Source organism: Bicyclus anynana, chromosome 18, assembly GCF_947172395.1.
Source record: "Bicyclus anynana chromosome 18, ilBicAnyn1.1, whole genome shotgun sequence".
Taxonomy (NCBI): domain Eukaryota; kingdom Metazoa; phylum Arthropoda; class Insecta; order Lepidoptera; family Nymphalidae; genus Bicyclus; species Bicyclus anynana.
The window spans coordinates 8,062,865-8,084,050 of NC_069100.1; the positions used below are offsets into that span (position 1 = coordinate 8,062,865).

The 21,186-nt window shown below is 37.9% G+C and overlaps 1 protein-coding gene across 4 annotated transcripts in view; it reads right to left on the reverse strand.

Moving 5' to 3' along the window:
* Positions 1-4,188: 4,188 nt before the first annotated feature.
* Positions 4,189-21,186, reverse strand: part of LOC112048267 (zinc finger and BTB domain-containing protein 24) — a 28,366-nt gene continuing 11,368 nt past the window's right edge. For 3 of the 4 annotated variants that reach the window (XM_024085742.2, XM_024085743.2, XM_052886911.1), the window contains exons 12-25: positions 20,496-20,627; positions 19,323-19,407; positions 17,800-17,923; positions 15,958-16,075; positions 14,974-15,111; positions 13,236-13,374; positions 12,098-12,239; positions 11,279-11,419; positions 9,180-9,239; positions 8,024-8,077; positions 6,841-6,889; positions 6,612-6,668; positions 5,961-6,037; positions 4,189-5,166 (exon numbers count right to left, since the gene is read on the reverse strand). In XM_024085742.2, coding sequence (XP_023941510.1) covers positions 5,095-5,166; positions 5,961-6,037; positions 6,612-6,668; positions 6,841-6,889; positions 8,024-8,077; positions 9,180-9,239; positions 11,279-11,419; positions 12,098-12,239; positions 13,236-13,374; positions 14,974-15,111; positions 15,958-16,075; positions 17,800-17,923; positions 19,323-19,407; positions 20,496-20,627 — 1,388 coding nt within the window. In that variant the 3' untranslated portion in view covers positions 4,189-5,094. The remainder of the gene's footprint in view (positions 5,167-5,960; positions 6,038-6,611; positions 6,669-6,840; positions 6,890-8,023; positions 8,078-9,179; positions 9,240-11,278; positions 11,420-12,097; positions 12,240-13,235; positions 13,375-14,973; positions 15,112-15,957; positions 16,076-17,799; positions 17,924-19,322; positions 19,408-20,495; positions 20,628-21,186) is intronic. The other variant, XM_052886912.1, reaches the window with a different exon arrangement.

Consider the following 21,186-nt stretch of genomic DNA (forward strand, 5'->3'; position numbering starts at 1 on the left):
GCATGCTATTATGGCATGATCTTACAATCGAGAGTGCACATACTCGTACTTCAGGAATATGTTAGTAGCTCCGAGATGCGCACCACGACATACCTCGAGACGAAAGACCAATATCGACCAATAGCGCTGCAATCGAACATCTTTGAGTTGGAAAGAGAGAGAGAAATTTTCAAGAGTAACTCTGCCGCAATTAGTCGACAATATTTATTTTTGTCAAATGTCGTTGACGCATGCTGACATACAAAATTTCATTTTATGCTCAATAGCAAGTTTGACCGCCGATATAAGACCGCTGATGAAATTGCTAATTTATTAAAAAAACTTCAAAGTTAATTGCATTAAAATTGAATACCATTGATTAATAATTGAATGTCATTCAATTACAACTGAATGGTGACATTACGAATTAATTTTTAAATTGGTACCTATATGATATAAACATTTTTTTTTAAATACCTATTTAGTTGAAAATGTTATTAAATTGAATATTAAACACAAACAGACAAACGTCTATTATCACATATCTTCTACACCGATAGATACTACACTTTGGAGTTTTTTTGGCACATTTTAATGAGGGTTCACCTAAAAATATGAATGAAGAGGCATAAAATTATTAAAATCGTATTTTTTTAAAGCTAATATATGCTATGAGACTTCATAGAAAATAATGTTTATAAATATTTATAATTTCTCCCTGCTTTAATAATACAAGTAACATACCAAAGCGTTCAAAGGCAACTTAACAGTGTACTTAAATCAAGAATTAGTATTTTTAATCATCGGACACAATCCACTGAATAAAGAGGTGAGTACGTTATACCAAAGGTTATTTTTATGGTAAAATTGGTAGGTAGCAGGGCCGATGGTTCTTAACAACCCGATTCCTATCGGGTTACCTTTTAAAAAACCACGAGAACACGCTTACGGACATAAATTGTACTCGGCCAAAAACAAATTCAGACTAAAAAAAACCACATGGACGAGTTACCTACGAAAAAATTTCAGTCTTCGCTACTGGTGGGTAGGTTAAGAAAATAAGTGACTATTTTCTCTACAAGAGATTGTAGTACCTACCTTAAAGCTTGCATTGTTAGAGTGAGCAAACAGCATACAACTAGAAAGAGCATGACAAACAGATAGTCTTTACAGGGTTGCCACTAGATCGACACTAGCGCCCTCATTTATTTTCTACTCTTTTGGGTCGCTCAAATAAATTTTATTTATGTAAATTTTCCTCAATTATTCATTTTAAATGCAATAAGGTTTAATAAGAATCTCTTTTTTGATCGTCTTTTTTTTGTATGGTATACATTATAATTATTATCTCATACATTCATAAATTATGTATCTCAACAAATCATATACCTATCGGCCTTATTTATAAACATGGATTAGAATTTAAACCTCAAATTAAAATAAAGTGATCTTTAAACAGTAGTAATTAGGACCACTTTACTTTGAAAATAATAATTAAGGTTTCAATTTCAATCCATGTTTATGAATTTGGTGGATTATGTTTACACTCATAACCAACGTAACTTCAACATACTAGTATGTTGCATCATTCATTGGTTAGGTACTTATATTAATATACCTACCTACGTTTATTTATTTGAAATATACCTAAATTAGGTAACAATTACAAAGAAGATTCTACTCATTTTCATGATTGTTTTTATTCTACCCATTTTTGTGATTGACGTGCCATTATTAATATAATTGCTCAAATATATATTTACTAAATAATGGTTGATATTTTAAAACGTCGCAGAAGCAACTATTATTCAAATGGCTTTATTCGCACCAAAAAGATCATAAATGTATAGAACGTTAATGTTAACAGAAAATTAAGTATTTATGTTCAAAATGTAAATAGTAAGTTATTACGTGATTAACATTATTTCTTTTAATTTATTGTAAAGTTTATGTAATAAAAATTATATTTAATGTTAGGAGGCTGCACGTAAGACGCGAAAACAAAATGTAAATTGTATAGAAATAAACAATGTTTTTGATTGAGCTGTATTTTTTAATATAGTTACTATTTTTTTTTTTGCAATAAATTCAACGTACCCGTATCCGGTATACGCTATTTTTCCTTCAATCAAGAGTATCGTCAGCCATTTTGAAGTGGATTTTCCCGCGGTTTTAGTGATAACAGACAATAGCAGCTATACAAGGTAATGTGGAAGAATGACATAAAACTTGTTTATGGATCTTTTATGGTAAGTATGGTAAGATGTAAGATCTTCATGAAATCAGAATACCATGAATGCTGCATGCTTGAATTAAATACACTCCGTCATAACTACAGAACTTTCTAATTAATTTACATATGGGAAGAATTGTGCAAAAGTACATGTAATAAACCTAACCACATTTGTCCAGTGACATAACATAGAACGCTAAAGCTAACGCTTTAGCAATAAAAAGACCAAGGGGGCGGGGCCCGCGTATCCACATATATGCAGACGTACGCTAATGTATTTGTTTTATAAGAAAATAGACTTTAATAGCGATTACATAGAGTAGGTAAACTTTAGTTAGTAGGTACTATAGCACTGTTGCTGCACTGAAGAATTTATAACCACAGAATAAAGAATGTTCCAGAACGAGTCTTTACAAGTAGCGTGGTGAAACCCATAGATTTACGATTCGATACAAGTACATTATAATTCTATGGTAAAACCCATAAAAAAATCCAAACGTCACGCGTCTCCTTGACATCCGCATATAGGTACAAACTTTCTTCATAATTTTTTTTTTGAAAATTTAATGCTAATAACAATAACGTCGTCAATCAACCCATATTCGGCTCACTGCTGAGCTCGAGTCTCCTCTTAGAATGAGAGGGGTTTGGCCAATAGTCCACAACGCTGGCCCAATGCGGATTGGCAGACTTCACACACGCAGGGAAAGAAGAAAATTCTCTGGTATGCGGTAGGTTTCCTCACGATGTTTTTCCTTCACCGTTTGAGACACGTGATATTTAATTTCTGAAAATGCATAACTGAAAAGTTGGAGGTGCATGCCCCGGACCGGATTCGAACCCACACTCTCCGGAATCGGAGGCAGAGGTCATATCCACTGGGCTATCACGGCTCTCGCGTCTCCTTAACATCCCCCTATACAAACTTTTTTTCATAATTTGTATTTGAAAATTTAACACTTACAACAATTACGTCAATTAATATAATATTCAATAATTTACCAATAAAAATATACTTCTCTCCACCATCTATACTGAATAAATGGTGAAGTTCCATAATGTAGGTAACCGATAAAAAATCGACAGTCAAGCAACATTACGACGATGCTGCAAAGTTTGTAATTTTGTCTGTTCTTTGTTTTAATAGCTTTTGTAGCCATCAATTGTCTGTTAACGTTTCATTACCAATGTCGATGCGAATTACTCAAGCTGATATTCTGCAACAAATTCTTAGTAGGACCCTGGAGTTGGGAAGTTTGTGACATTCATCCCGTGCCTCGTAGAGCGAGTTTTTGGTCCGCGTTCATTCATCATCTGATATATATCGTGGCGCGGTGGATTTACAGACTGAGGTCCTGGGTTCGATCCCCAGCTGGGCCGATGGAGGTTTTCTTAATTGGTCCAGGTCTGGCTGGTGGGAGGCTTCGGCCGTGGCTAGTTACCACCCTACCGACGTACCGCCAAGCGATTTAGCGTTCCGGTACGATTTCGTGTAGAAACCGAAAGGAGCGTGGATTTCACTCCCTAACAGGTTAGCCCGCTTCCATCTTAATTGCATCATCACTTACCATCAGGTGAGATTGTTGTCAAGGGCTAACTTGTAGAGAATATAAAAAAAAAAAGTTTAGTGGATTTCAACTCAAAATCAGCTCTACTATGAGGAGGAAAGATTGCATCATCACTTACCACCAGGTAAGATTGTAGTCAAGCGCTAGCTTGTAAATATATAAAAAAAAATAGTAGATTTCAACTTAAAATCAGCTTCTTCTATGAGGAGGACGGCGTGACTCTGGTCGTTAAAAGTACTTACACTTATAATGAAGAATGAGCTGGTGTAGATTTTTAACATATTAGGAAAAAAAGGAGGTTATTTTCGTCTGTTCGGCTTTTTAAATCAAAAGAATTACCTAAATGTCTTGAAATCTGGAGGTACTGTGAAATTGTATTATAATTGAATTAAAAAAAACCACAATATATTTCATAAAAAAAGCTTTAATTTTTTATCAACAACACAAATAAAAATAAAAAACAATTGATTTAATTTTTTGTAACATAATTTTAACTCTAAAATAACTTAATTACCAAGTTATATCGTTGAGGATGTTTCATTATATTACAATCAATATGACAGTAATATTTTTTTAGATATTTCCTAATAATTGTATTTACTATGGGCATATCCAACTTTTCAGTGGGTTTAGTGTGCTGGACTATTAGTCTAATCCCTTTCATTCTATGAGAAGACTCGCGCTCAACAGTGAGCCGAATATAGGCTGTTAGTGATGATGATGATGATATTTACATTTGTTTGACGGCTTAGCCTTGCTATTAAAGAAATCGTGGTTTCAAAAACCAACTTACCTACTTTACCTAAGATTCTATATAATTATGTAATATCATGTATAATTTCAGGCAGTGGTTTAATTGGAAAGGCACTCTGGCCTCTATAATCAAAGAGGCATAGGTTCGATTCCCGTCAATTCAGAAAATTTTTGGTATATTCCTAAATATCTGTTACACTGTTTTAACAAATACATAAAAGTTAAATAATAAAAAGATTTCATATTATATTATATTTCGGGATAAAAGTAGGCATATGTTGCTCTATAACGTGATGGTCTGCTATTAGCCTCTCATTGTGAGAGGAGACTCGTGCTCAACAGTGAGCTAAATATGATGACATACCATGTTTCAACCATCAATAGAAGACTCAAGAATTTTTGTACGACTCCTAGTCACATCAACAAAAGGTTGAAAACATTGTCTTGTAGCTGCTGTAATAATCCATCTAGGACCAAATGACCTTCGCACAACGGCCAGCTTTGTGACCTAGTGCGGAAAAGGTCCAAAATAATGATAAGAACCCAAGCTTTTGTTATTCTCTACGCGTTGATGGCCACCCAGCCGCTGCTACCGTCGGGTAGCTCGATCGGCACCAACCGGATCGGAGCTGACTGGAAATTACAACAAAAAATATGCATCACGCAAATCACAGAATAAAGAATGATCCAGAATGAGTCTTTACAACGGTGAAACCCAACAAACGTCACGCGTCTCTTTTTTTTTTGACCAATATTCCCATTCCCCTCCAATTAGTCGGGAAAGACTGTGTTAGGAGTGGGTACGACAATAGACCAACGGGGCGGGGATCGAACTACCACCCCTCGGTTTAAATATACCCCGTTGAGTTATGGAGGCTATAGTCTCCTTGACATCCGCATATACAAAATTTCATCACAATTTGTATTTCAAAATTTAACACTAACAACAATAACGTAAATTGATATAATAATCAATAAAAAACAAGGTTTTGTGAACAGTTTTTAAAATATTTAAAAACAAGACATTTTTCTTGTATTTGAAAATTACTGATGCGACGCTTCGTGTCGTACTGACTTGAGAATGTATTTGTTTTTGAATTTTGTATTTGGAATAGCTACGACAGCGTCGTGGTTTGTGCGCTCTATCTGCCTATTATTCTTTAATCTGTGACGCAAACTATAATAATGTATTAATTCACAACTTTTTAGTTCCCGTTCGCATTGGAGAATACGGGGATAGCCTGTATGATATGTATGTATGTATGGATTTAAAATTTGATTTTAAAGGTAACCGAGCGGGAATCGGCCTGTATAGACTCTTCGCCGCTGGTAAATAAAAAGCTAATTAGACAAAATTTTAGTTAATACTATTGTAAACTAAGCCTAATTGAAATAAATGAATTTTGAATTTTATTTGAATATTTTACCTGATCATCATTTACATCATCGTCAGGTAAGTGGTCGAATATCGTATCTCCAGCCTTCAATTCAGACTCCACGTTCCCTGAAAACAAACGAATCATCATTATCAACCCATATTCGGCTCACTGTTGAGCACGAGCCTCCTCTCAGAATGAGAGGGGTTAGGCCAATAGTCCACCACGCTGGCCCAATGCGGATTGACAGACTACACACACGCAGAGAATTAAGAAAATTCTCAGGTATCCAAGTTTCCTCACGATGTTTTTCCTTCACCGTTTGAGACACGTGATATTTAATTTTTTGATTTTTTTAAAACAACTGAAAAGATGGACCGGATTCGAACCTACGCCCGAAATCATTAAACAAACGAATAATGCACACTTTATAAAAGTTAGAATATGGGATAAAAGTAACTATTTACTCTATGGCAAGGTTTCCTTACAGACCCCCCCCCCTCCCCCCTCCCCCTATAAAGAAGAAGAAGAAGAAAATACTTTATGGCACATTATACAATGAAACACAAATTTTTCAAAACAAATTGAAAAAAAAAAGAAAACTAAAAATATATTTCATCAGTCAGTTAGTCATTTGTAGTAATTCAATCAATAAAAAGTGGTAATGTTGTCTATTTTTGTATTAATTATGATCATACTCACGTATAGCTAATAAAGTTGAATCTTCTCTCTGTGAATCTAGACTTATACTGGTTTTACCTGCGTAACAAATAGTTATATTAAATTCGCTTAAAAGTTGCTCAAAAATAGCATAAAAAGGACCATTTTCAATTTAATAAAAAAAAACATCAATGGAAATGACTGGGTTACATTTTTTATTATGTTTTTTTCTACGATTTACGATATTTGTATGAATAAGAGATATATTTACGATTTTTGTCTTGAAGTGCCAACTTTTCTGATTCTTCAGTTGTGTATATCTGAAAATAATAAAAAGAAAAAGCTTTTAGTACGAGATCCGACATAAGGAATATATACCCTCATCTGTTTTTTTATTTAAGATAAAAAAATATTCACATTCACATATATATTGCAAATAGGTTGCCTAGTGAAATTGCACCCAGTGTTAAATGATTATTTCTTTTTACTTAATATACTTCAATCTTTGCTTGATTAATAAAAAAACGTACACTAGTAAAAAGAGTATACCCAACACAATTTAAAACATAAAGGTGCTTTCACACTGCAACTGTGGGGTTGCCAGATATAAGATAATACAATAGAGTCTGAATTGAAGGCTGGAGATACGATATTCGACCACTTACCTGACGATGATGTAAATGATGACCAGGTAAAATAACTATCAAATAAAATCCAAAATTCATTTACCCCTTTCATTCTGAGAGGAGACTCGAGCTCAGCAGTGAGCCGAATATGAGTTGATATAAAGCAAGCACTTAGCATAAATCACGTCTGATTGTAAGCGATGATGCAGCCTATGGTAAAACGTGCTTTTTTTTAATCTTTACAAGTTAGCCTTTGACTATAATCTCACCTGAGGGTAAGTGATGATGCAATCTAAGATGGAATCAGGCTAAATTGTTAGGAGGAGAATGAAAATCCACACCCCTTTCGGTTTCTACACGGCATCGTACCGGAAAGCTAAATCGCTTGGCGGTACGTCTTTGCCGGTAGAATGGTAACGCGCCACGGCCGAAGCCTCCCACCAGCCAGACCTGGACAAATTAAAAAAATCTCAATCTGCCCAGCCGGGGATCGAACCCAGGACCTCCGTCTTGTAAATCCACCGTGCATACGCGCGCATGGCATGCGCCACTGATGCATATTAAAATACATATATATACGAAAAACGACGACGCAACGTAATGCTACGCACTAATGTGGCATCGCTCTAATAAGGAAACCTGCTGATGTCCTTAAGTTTTCCTAAACCGAAGGTTGCCTGGAAGAAATCGCTACTTAGCGATAAGGCCGCCTTTTGTATGCTGATCTCTTCCTAATTTGTTTTTTATTTCACTTGTTTTTGTCTTTGTGGTGTGCAAATAAAGTATATTTATCTTATCTTATCTTTATCTTAAGGAAACTCAACTCACAGTGCTGACGTTGTTGGGTATCACGAACTTGTCCGTCGTGTTTTCTACCACCAACTGTGGACATGTTACAAGAAAATTTATTTAACTAGCTGTTTTTTACCAGCGTGGTTCCCGTTCCCGTAGGAATACGGGGATAATATATAGCCTATAGCCTTCCCCGATAAATGGCAGAGAATGACCTTGACTGGAGTCACGCACTTGTGAATGTTGTGTGTAGGGTTAAATGATCCTTTGATGATGATGTGTTGAAGGTTGCCTGGAAGAAATCGCTACTTAGCGATAAGGCCGCCTTTTGTATGCTGATCTCTTCCTAATTTGTTTTTATTTCACTTGTTTTTGTCTTTGTGGTGTGCAAATAAAGTATATTTATTATTATTATTATTATCCTTTGGCAGTTAACAAACACTACCTTTTTCCACTCAAGTCACCCTCCTCCCCTATCCCAAGTAGCCCATAATTACACAACAAGCAATTTGGACGGCTCGAACGCCACGAGCATACTGAAGCCGACCGTACGACGAGCGCCTTATATCACAAGTCGTTCCTGCCAACCGATCGCTACCCCTCTCTAACTCCCTGCTCTTTACGGAAACAAGTCGCACCACCTAGCGTCGGCACTACCCAACACGAGATCGAGCGACGTAATATCAGTCTCAGACTACTATTTCCTACAGTATATTAAAAGTTATACATAAATATGTTTTTCACATTGTGTGTTGTATTTATAATATATAGTTTAAAATTTAAATAATTTATTAAAGTACTAAAGGTACTATATCTGGTAAAATATAAAAGATAGATATATGGTGTCGCGGACTTTTTTGTAGAACTTTTAAAGGTTCAAAAAGCCTCCATACATTTATTTCAGTTATACGCAATGGTTGAGGCAGCGCATGCGAATAAGTAAGTTTTTCGGTCCGACCTGTAAGAGAAAACCCGCGATAACTCAGTAGTTATATATGACAGAAATATAAAATATAGCCTATAGCACTCCCCGATAACGTAGCATTCTACTGGTGAAAGAATTTTTAAAATCGGACCAGTAGTTCCGAAGATTACCCCATTTCAAAAAATTGTTACAAACTTACAAACTTACAAACTTTACCTCTTTATAATATTAGTATAGATATAGATATAAAAAAATAGTCACACTTACATTATCACCTAATTTTGTAACTCTCGGCTGATTCACAACTATCGACTCTGCTAAATGACCCTGTAGAAATTAAATTTTTGTTTTATATGTAATCAGTTACTATTTTTACGACTAATTATGATTATGATCAATTCGTTCTATTATAAAATCGATTACGATAATTATGTCGATAAGGGATGATTTTTAAATCTAGCAACATTTTTAATCTGACAGTCATTCAGAGGAAGTTATTATTCAATTAATTGTTAATCAATGAAAGGTAATAACTTTACTTCCAGGTTGAAATAAACTTTATACATATAACTACTCATATCTGCCGGCGAAGCTAATGAGGACGGTGGTCATACCCATAATTAAAAACAAAACAGGGGATATTACTGAGAAGGGGAACTACCGACCGATCTCATTGGCTACTGTTATAGCCAAGGTTTTTGACGGTCTGTTGGAGCGTCAGCTAAGCAAATATCTGCGAATTCACGATGCACAATTTGGTTTTAGACCGGGTGTCTCGACAGAAAGTGCGATTCTGACGCTCAAACATACCGTTAGATACTACACTGATAGGAGTACACCTGTATACGCTGCCTTTCTGGACCTCTCGAAAGCTTTTGACCTGGTTAGGTATGATATACTTTGGTCTAAGTTGATTGAGAGTACGGGAGTACCACAGGAAGTGATCAATATTCTCAAGTATTGGTATGACCATCAGACTAACCAGGTCAAATGGAGGAGTACTCTTTCTGATGAGTTCAGGTTGGAGTGTGGAGTGAGACAGGGGGGATTATCGTCTCCAGCACTCTTCAACCTCTACATGAACCAACTAATTATAGAGCTCGGCAACGCTGGTGTCGGCTGCTCAATAGATGGGCAGTGTGTTAACAATATTAGTTATGCTGACGACATGGTGTTGTTGAGCCCATCAGTAAGGGCGCTCCGGAAGCTGCTTACAATTTGTGAGAGATATGCGCAGAAGCATGGCCTTCTGTATAATGTTAAGAAGAGCGAACTTCTGGTGTTTCGGGTGGGCTCGCGAAAATTAGAAAATGTACCACCAGTAACATTGGGAGGAATCGAGCTTCAGAGGGTGTCGGAGTTCAAATACCTCGGTCATATTGTCACTGAGGGTTTGTGCGACGACATGGACATGGAAAGGGAAAGGAGAGATATTGCTGTCAGATGCAATATGTTGGCTCGCAGGTTTGCGCGGTCTACTGTAGACGTAAAAGTAACACTGTTTAAGGCGTTCTGTCAGACGCTATACACGTGCAGCCTGTGGGTCAACTATACGCAGAAGACATACAATGCACTCCGAGTGCAATACAACAATGCCTTCAGGGTGATGTTGGGGCTCCCACGGTACTGTAGTGCATCAGCAATGTTTGCGTACGGAAGGACTGACAGCTTCTCTACAGTCATACGGAAACGAACGGCAACGCTGATGAGCAGGTTGAAGGGGAGCACTAACACCTTCCTGAGGGTGATTAGCGAAAAGTATGACTGTCCCATACTGAGGCACTGGATACACACACATACCTGTGTGCCCGGTGTGTCAGTATGTAGGGGCAGATATCTTAAGTAAGTATTATACCTAAATATGTAGTGTTATTATTTCTCTTTTTTTTTATTTTTTATTTTTTTGGTCTGTATTTACTTTACTAACATATAATTTAAGCTATTGTCTTTTTTTTTTGTACACTAACAACTATGGGTCAAGGCCTGAAATAAACTTATTTTATTTTTATTTTATTTATTTTTAAAACAACGTGATCTCAGAAAATTGCAATTTAATTTTGTTATAAATTGGTTCACGACATGAAAGTCAAAAGGGGCCTATGTGGGCGCATTCTCCTTTATTTTAAGACTCTGACTTAAGACTTTGACTTATGGCCTATGACTTTGACTTATGACTTTGACTGATGACTTTGACTGATGACTTTGACTTATGACTTTGACTTATTACTTTGACTTATTACTTTGACTTATGACTTTAACTTATGATTTTGACTTATGACTTTGACTTATGACTTTGACGTATGACTTTGACTTAGGCTTTGACTTATGACTTTGACTTATGACTTTGTTCACACGTCACAACTCACGCTGGTGTTCATGTGGTGGTAGAGCAGCTGCTTGCGCATGTATCCGGCGCCGCACACGACGCACTCGTAGGGCTTGCGGTCGCTGTGCACGAAGCGGTGCGTGTTGCGGTTGTCCCGCGAGTTGAACGACTTGCCGCACACCTTGTAATATAATAATATCAATTATCTCAAGAGCCAAAAGCTTCAACCAACATTTTAAGAAGTTTCCTCCAGCCCAAATAGAAACAACTGGCGCGTTTCGAACCCTCGTAACTTTAATTTTAAGTTTTCGAATGATTATTATCACAATTAGAAAAGAACGAAAGAGCTTGTAAACTAAGCCTTTTGATGATCAAGATTGAAAAAAATAATAAAAATTAACCAGTGTCCCTTAGAAGTAAATATTTAACAAAAAATTTATTCACAATAGAAAAGATTTACAACAGGTTTTTAAAGTATTTAGGACTCTCCCTTTTTGTATACTTTTAAGTTTAAGAACCCCACCTGGTAATTCAAAACACTGTTTGACTATGCTTGTAGATAGCAGAGTGCATTAAAAAGCTTCACCCAATGTAGCTTTCTATAACGCATTCACCAACTTACATCCCAAGTCAAGCGTGCGTAAAGAAATTTTACTTCAATAAATCTGAATCTGAAGAGTATATGAAGAGAAAGAGAAACAGCATTAACATCAGTGGTAGCAGTTGTGGCAACAGAGGCACCAGTGGCAGCATTGGTAACAGTAGTGGCAGCAATGTTGGCAATAGTGGCACCAGTGGCAGCATTGGTAACAGTAGTGGCAGCAATGTTGGCAATAGTGGCACCAGTGGTAGCAGTTACCTCGCAGGTGTAGGGCTTCTCGCCGCTGTGGATGCGCACGTGCTTCTTATAGTGTTCGGGGTATACAAAGGTGGCGTGGCAGAGCTCGCACACCAGCGGTCGCTCGCCCGTGTGCGACGCCTTTATGTGATAGTCCAGTAAACTAGAGGACATAACAATAATCTTTATTATTGAATCGAAGTATAACGTTACTTTACGGTAGTTACTTTAATACATGAGCGCGTAGCAGCAGTTTTATTTATAAACCCTTTCGTGCGAGTCCACTGAATGTCATATAAAATAATTTATTTATGTTAATAAATATATCTCTGTTATGGGTGCGAACCAAGAGAACATGAGTTCCATATCCATTGCAAACATAGAGTATTTTCTTTGAAGTTGCGATAAGACAAATTGTAAAGTTCCTGAGCTCACTTTCCAAACAAATAACCGATAAATAGGCAAGTAGAAAAAGACAAATTATGTTTTGTTTTTTTTATTATTCAATAACAAGTTAACCCTTGACTGAGATCTCACCTGCTGTAAAGTAACGATACAGTCTAAGACGGAACGGGACTTGGATGAGGTACAAGCTAATTCTATTTATATCAATTTCGCGAACTCTCGAGTCATTACGAATCGTCTCGCTCGTAGGTTTGATGACTTCCTGCCTTCAGAACAAGCCGGATTTCAAAATTAGTACCATAGACAACATCCATACGCTGCGGCAAGTTATACAAAAGACTCAAGAGTAGTAAGTAAGGTATAACCATCCACTTTGCTTAGTACTCGAGTACGGATGGCATTAACATTAATTATTATTTATATTGTTATAAAAGGAGGTACGAAGTTGTGATAACAGTGATGGTACGAGTGTAAATAAGAGTGTATTTGATGAGTTTGGTTCAGTTTTTTGTTAGGCAACATGAACACCGTCACGCTGCCAGTCGCGTTAGTGATTTTGTGCATTAATGATTTGTGTTGTAATTATTGATCATAAATTGTTTAGCGTAGTCATGGAGAACATGTCGGGTTGGGAAGGTTCGTATTGATGCATTCCTTGAAACCTACAAGTCACAAGTTCTGGGACCTACTCGAGGTGTATCCTCTACAACAAAATATGGTACAAGCACTGTCGCTGCTGGTGGTAAGTACTTACCGTCTCCGTTTAAACTTCTTCGGGCACTGCGTGCAGTGGTAGCGCTTGTCGTCGAGGTGCGTGGCGCGCTTGTGCGAGTGCAGGTTGGAGCGCTGTGTGAAGCTAGCTCCGCATACGTCACACTTGAAGGGCCGCTCGCCTTGGGAGATATATTCATTTTAATGTAAAGGTAGCCTTCCGTTCTTGGCGACACACTGCTTTTTTTTTTTATTCTTTACAAGTTAGCCCTTGACTACAATCTCACCTGATTATTGATGATGCAGTCTAAGATGGAAGCGGAACTTGTTAGGAGGATGAAAATCGACACCCCTTTCGGTTTCTACACGGCATCGTACCGGAACGCTAAATCGCTTGGCGGTACGTCTTTGCCGGTAGGGTGGTAACTAGCCACGGCCGTAGCCTCCCACCAGCCAGACCTGGACAAATTAAGAAAATCTCAATCCGCCCAGCCAGGGGATCGAACCCAGGTACCTCCGTTTTTGTAAATCCACCGTGCATACAACTGCGCTACGGAGGCCGTCAAAATGATTTATATGGAACACTAAACAAAACTGGTCGCGGTCTCGGTCTTTGTTTAGTGCTCCATATAAATTCATACTAAGCAGTGGGTCGCGTGGTCGCCAAGAATGGAAGGCTACCTTAAGGTATATTATCCATTACTATATCCATCCATTCCTTGTATAGCCTATGAAACTCGAAAATTGACTGTCTTGTGTTTTTCTCTTTTCAATTAATAATAAGTATTTCTGTGTCTACTGTACAAGTATTGATGATTATTGATGATGTTTTAAATCTGTATTTCCAGTATATCTATTTTATATCATATTATGTAAATTATTTTGTTGTCTTAAATATTGTTGGCCTGTATAAAAAAATAAATAAATTCAATGTTTTATTCTTTATTTATACCTGACTAGCAGACGCCCGCGACTTCGTCCGCGTAAAATTCGATGTTAACTTTACTACTCCCCTACCCTACTCCTACCCTATCACTATCCCAACCCTACCCCTACTCTACCCAACCCCAACCTCTACCCTACCCTACCCCTACCCTGCCCCTACCTTACCTATACCCTACCCCCATCCTACCGCTACCCTCCCCGTACCCTATCCTTTTCCTACCCCTATTCCAGCCGTACCCCTATCTCACACCTATCCTACCCCTACCCTACCTACTGGACCGATTTGGAAAATTGTTTTACCAATAGAAAGCTACGTTATTTGCGAGTGTCATAGGCTATGTTTGATCCCCATATTCACACAGGAATTATCTGCTAATATATAGAAGATAGATATATGGTGTCGCGGACTTTTTTGTAGAATTTTTAAAGATACATAAAGTCTCTATACATTAATTTAAATTTTACACAATGGTTAAGGCAGCGCATGCGAACAAGTCTGTTTAAGAGGATTTTCGGTCCGACCTGTATGACAAAAACTCTGATAACTGGGCTAATATATATGATGCCCATATAAAATATAGCCTATAGCACTCCCCGATAATGTAGCATTCTACTGGTGAAAGAATTTTGAAATCGGACCAGTAGTTCCGAAGATTACCCCATTTAAAGAATGTTACAAACTTACAAACTTTACCTCTTTATAATATTAGTATAGATAGTTTTCATAATTCTCTACGTGTGTGCTGGTCTGCCAATTAGCCTAACCCCTCTCATTCCGAGAGGAGATTCGTGCTCAGCAGTGAGCCGCATATGACATCAAATAGAATATATAATACCTGTATGTATTCTCATATGGTCCCTGACTTCAGCGCGCCGCGCGAAGGCTTTCCTACAAATTTCGCAGACGAAAGGCTTGCTCCCGGAGTGCACCACGCCGTGTACTTCCAAGTTGTGTTGAGTGCCGAACGCCTTACCTGCCAATGATTTTATACTATTAGATATGTCACTAGCGCTTCGCACAAAAGTGTATAATAATAGGGATGATGACAGTTTTTTAAATTGTATATAAATTAAGAGTATGCTAATAGTAAAGCAATTTTGTAAAAGTAACAGGATATCTGCGATCATTACTTTCGGAGCTACAGGGATTTAGAATCAGATTTGCGGCGCTGCCGCGGATCCCTGAAAAACATCCTACAAAATGGTACGATTTAATGACGTCGTAGGTGCATAATGATCGGTAGATTTGTATGGACGGTCAAACAAAATTACTGATATCTTTGTTATTTGTGCGTTTATGTTTATAGTTCAAATATTAAAAAAAAGTTGCATTTAATATAAGGAAGCCAAAACTGTATGAATTTTCATCTAATTACGATAAAAGATTTTTAATAGATTTTGAAATTTTATAATCTTATTTATTTTGCAAATATGCAGACAATCTTTGCTTTTTATGTATAAATTAGTTAACATTGACCTTATTTACCCGAATGTCATAAAAATCAATATATTCAAACCTAGTCATCATCCCCATTAACATATCGAAATAATTCTTTCACGAGAGTCTTTAATTTTCAACGGATAATACAGAAAGCTAACATTTGAAAGTAGTGAACATTCTTATAGTTTAAAAAGTTCGTTGATACACACTTCCATCATATGCGGGCGAAAGGGGGAAAGACTGCGCTGGAGTGAAATCGTGCGTGCGGGAAAGTGTGCATCAGTCGTGGGTTTTTCATTCATCGCTACACGCATCCCCCGCGCGGGCAATTGGGAGTGTTACGAACGAAGTTGCCAACACCTGGGTTCTGGGATCTTACCGCATAAGTTGCACACGAAGTCCTTTACGTTGGAGTGCGTTTTCTCGTGTTGCGACAAATTCTGCGGCGTGAAGAACGATTTGTCACATTGCTGGCATTTGAACGGTCGTGGGCGGTCCTGGAGAGAAATGAAATTTCAACTTTGTTTATGTGTCCGGTGTTAGGGATCGGCGGTGCTAATAGGCTAGTTGACACTTTTTTACTCAGACCAATTATTATATAGGACCTGCCTCGCTAGAACTTACTTTTCTGTCAAAGTATATGATCAACGATCTAATGTGATTATAACAGCTGTCTCTATAGAATCGATGTTAAATAGTTGTAATCGTGTTCGTTGGTTAAAGAGCTCCGTAAAAATACCTTTTTGTGTAATTGAATTGTGTAAAAAACAGACAGAAACTTCTAGTTTAGTATAAGATATATACAAAATCTAAGCTCGTTTTCCTCAGAAAATGACAGACAATTTTGTTCGTGACTATGAGTGCGATACAGGTCCTTCTATTATTGGTCTGAGTTTTTTAAATGATCTTAAATTGACCATTATCGTTCTAGTAGATTGAAAGAAAATTATCATATTTTTTGAGATTTTTTACACAAAATTTTTATATTTATATATTTATTTGACAGTACTAGCCAAAACGCTGTCGGCCATGATGGTCAATTTTAACTGTTTCATGACGTCACGTTTACAAATTCTTCACCAAGCAGAGCGTTCGACAAAAATATTAGTTAATAATAATTAGTTAGACGTTTTGTACATCAAGTGTGTTAGTGACGTCACAGAATGGACGACATCGTTCTTGAAGTTTGGAATATTTAAAAAAATACTTGATATTTAAATTAAGTTTTATATGGAATCCTTAACTTTATTAATTGATACATATTATTATTATTATAAAGAGCCGTGATAGCCCAGTGGATATGATCTCTGCCTCCGATTTCGGAGGGTGTGGGTTCGAATCCGGTCCGGGTTATGCACCTCCAACTTTTCAGTTGTGTGCATTTTAAGAAATTGAATATCACGTGTCTCAATCGGTGAAGGAAAACATCGTGAGGAAACCTGCATACCAGAGAATTTTTTAATTCTCTGCGTGTGTGAAGTCTGCCAATCCGCGTTGGGCCAGCGTGGTGGACTATTGGCCTAACCCCTCTCATTCTGAGAGGAGACTTGAGCTCAGCAGTGAGCCGTATATGGGTTGATAACGACATATTATAAACGCAAAAGTTTGTATGGATGTTTGGATGTTTGTTACTCTTTCACGCCTCAACTACTGAAACGAATTAGCTGAAATAGAGCTGTTGTTAAGATATATTACAGCCTGGATTAACACCTAGACTACTTTTTATCCCGGAACAATCCATGGTTCCCGAGCGATTTGTAAAAAACTAAATTCAAAAAGTCGCGGGCGTCATCTAGTTATGTATATTTTGGACCCTTACTTATTCCATGTACTACACGAAATTAATATTGTTTATATTAAATTTGATATGAATCAACTACCCTCCTAGCAAAGACGTACCGCCAAGCGATTTAGCGTTCCAGTACGATGCCGCGTAGAAACCGAAAGGGGTGTGTATTTTCATCCTCCCCCTAATAAGTTAGCCCGCTTCCATCTTAGATTGCACCATCACTTACCATCAGATGAGATTGTGGTCAAGGGCTAACTTGTAATAAATAAAAAAAAAACCAAAATCCCATTAAAAGATCTATTGAACAGATTTTAAAAATTCTTTTACCACTAGAAAGCAACGTTACTTGTGAGTGTCATAGGCTATATTTTAGCCCCGTATTCTCACCGGAACAGGAACTACGCTAGTGTATTGATCAGAAATGATACTCACAAGATGCGTCTTGAGATGCGACTGGTAGGTATACTTGGAGGCGAAGGACTTCCGGCAAATAGTGCAGCTGTATGGACGCGACCCGCTGTGCATGTTCATGTGCCCGTTCAAGAGCGCCTTGGTGCTGAAAATAAATACTCAACGTTAAGCCCTCATTCGCACGATTTTTTTTTTTTAACGAACGTCAAAAAAGTGTTCAAATTAAGTATGAAGTTAAATCGAGCTATGTTAGGAGTATCTCTGCGTGATCGAATCAGAAATGAGGAGATCCGCAGAAGAACCAAAGTCACCGACATAGCTCAACGAGTTGCGAAGCTGAAGTGGCAATGGGCGGGGCACATAGTTCGAAGAGCCGATAGACGTTGGGGTCCCAAAGTGCTGGAATGGCGACCCCGCACTAGTAAGCGCAGCGTTGGCCAACCCCCCACCAGGTGGACTGACGACATCAAGCGAGTCGCAGGGATTCGCTGGATGCAGGTGGCTCAGTATCGTGATGTTTGGAAGTCCCTACAAAAGGCCTATGTCCTGCAGTGGACGTCCATCGGCTGATATGATGATGATGATGATGATGACGACGAAGTTAAATGAAAGTCTATTTCCAACGCCCAAAATTGAAAATGCAACACAGCACGAAAAAAAGCGTCGTGTTTTAAAAACGCTGTATTGTGAACATTTACTTGGGAATGCATTTGTTGTATTTGAACGCTTTTTTAACGTCCGTTTAAAAAAACTCTCCTGCGAATGAGGGTTAACTGTCTTCTCGAGTCCATGTATAAGGGACATAACTCATTAGTCTTATGCGTCAGGTCGTCGCAACGGATCAACGCATTGTATGCAACAACTGCGCTGCGACGAAGAACGAAATGCTATGCAAGACGACGCGCCAACCCATTTAGTTTTAACAATTGATCGAAACGAGTGAAACCTCAATAGCTCAGTGGTAAAAGGGCCGTCGGTCGCCGATAAAGTTCGATCCCCGCCCGCTGTACTATTGTCATACCCACTCTTAACAGTCTTTTCAGATTAATTGGAGGGAAATGGGAATATTGGTTATTTAAAAAAAAACATAGCAAATATTCTTTTAAAAATGAGGCAAAGTTAACTTCGCTATAAAGGCAGTTGTAACTTCGCTGCGAACGCTTTAATATGGCAATATATGGAAAACGACGCAGTATCGACGCTTTGACGTCGCAACGTAACGCAACGCGCTAATGGAGCGAACGCTTTAAGTTGTTATTATTTGTGGGAAAGCGATGGATGCTTTATATTTGCTTTATTACTTTTGGCATCCCAAAGTGCTGGAATGGCGACCCCGCACTAGAAAACGCAGATGTTAGTCGACCCCCCACCAGGTGGACGGACTGACATCAAGCGAGTCGCAGGGATTCGCTGGATGCAGGTGGCTCAGTATCGTGATGTTTGGAAGTCCCTACAAAAGGCCTATGTCCTGCAGTGGGCGTCCATCGGCTGATATGATGATGTTGATGATATGATATGATGATGATGATACAAATAGCACTTACTGGAACTTTTTATCGCATACGACGCATTCGTGCATCTTTCCCTTCAGATGCGCTTGTGCGGAGCTCGTGCCGGCGTTGTGATCCTCTAAAACGTGTGGCGGAGACTCAGACCAAATATAGATGGACCAGTATCGAACCCATATACACAAACGAAATTTCTGTCGTTTTCTAAGGAAAACCAGCTTAGATTTGGTATATATCTTTTACTAAACTATAAGTTTTTGCCCGTATTTTACATTATTCAACTACACAAAAAGGTATTTTTACGGAGCTCTTTAACCGACGAACACGATTACAACTGTGAAACATCGATAGTATAGAGACAGTTTTCATGATCACATTAGATCGTTGATCATATACTTGACAGAAAATTAACGTAAAGTGAGGCAGGTCCTATACAATAGTTGGTCTGAGGGCGGAGACATTAAATCCTTAATCAAATAGGCTATAATAAGTACACTCTAACAGTAGAATTCAACTCAAATCAAATCATTCACCCGCTGAGTGTCAAATTCTCAAACAAATAGAGGTTAAATTCGACAATCAGCGGCTGAATGATCCCCTGGGGATGCCCCTACAACGTTTATGAATTCCACTGTACGATCCGTATTAGAAACGACCTTCACCCATATGTTTGATGGATGAAGGTCGTTTCTAATACCCATCTGTGCCTTTTCACCCATCCTTTTGATGGATGAAAAGTGTTTTATATCAAATTTAGTACATGAAAAAATATATTGCAAGTAGGTGACCTCAAAAGCTTCTGGCAAAATTATAATTAATTATAGTTAATAATGGTTAATAATAGTTTGGCCGCTATGATAGTACAGTGGATATGACATCTGCCTCCGATCCCGGAGGGCGTAGGTTCGAATCCGGTCCAGAGCATGCACCACCAACTTTTCAGCTGTGTGCATTTTAAGTAATTAAATATCACGTGTCTCAAACGGTGAAGAAAAACATCGTGAGGAAACCTGCATACCAGAGAATTTTCTTAATTCTCTACGTGTGTTAAGTCTGCCAATCCGCATTGGGCCAGCGTGGTGGACTATTGGCCTAACCCCTCCCAATCTGAGAGGAGACTCGTGCTCAGCAGTGAGTCGAATAGGGTTGCAAATGATGAATGAATAATAGAAATATAAATAGATGAAACTAATGAATACCTCCACTTACCCATGTGAAGCACATAGTCGCTTCTCTTTCTCTCTATATGGCCGCAGATGCGACAGATATACAACCTGGCGGAGTGGTAGCTTTTTAAGTGTTCCATAGTGGCGTCTGAATCACCCACAAATATTGGCTCTCCTAAAATCACACTAATATCAATAAAGACGAAAACTTGTGTGTGTTTTTCTCCTTTTTTGGAAAAGAAATAGATTTTACTCTAGATCAGTGATTCCCAAAGTGGTCTCGGTGGACCCCCTCCATAGGGGTCTACGCCGGCGTCCCCAAAAAATGGGGGTCCACAATTCGTAAATTTATCTGGTTTTATAGTGATTTCATACATACCGAATGAGGAGTTTTCTAAATAATGGTATGATCTTGTAACAAAATCTCTTTGGTTGTACCATTCGTATCTGGCTGGTTTTGGTTAACATTAAAAAGTTTTAATTTTAAAGAAGGCAATTCCCAATACAGATTAGGAAAATGTGTGTGTAAAAATTTAAAGATTTTAAATTGATTTAGTTCCAACTACTTAGTTAACTTAGTTTACAAGCATTTTTGAAACGTCAAGTCTGTCCATTTGTACTGGCTCTACCACCGGTTCGGTAGGCAAGATTTTATGTAGAAAAGTAGTAGGGGGTCCACCGGAATAGGCTAAATTTTGGAAGTTATGAAAAAAAAAAGTTTGGGAAGTTTCCAT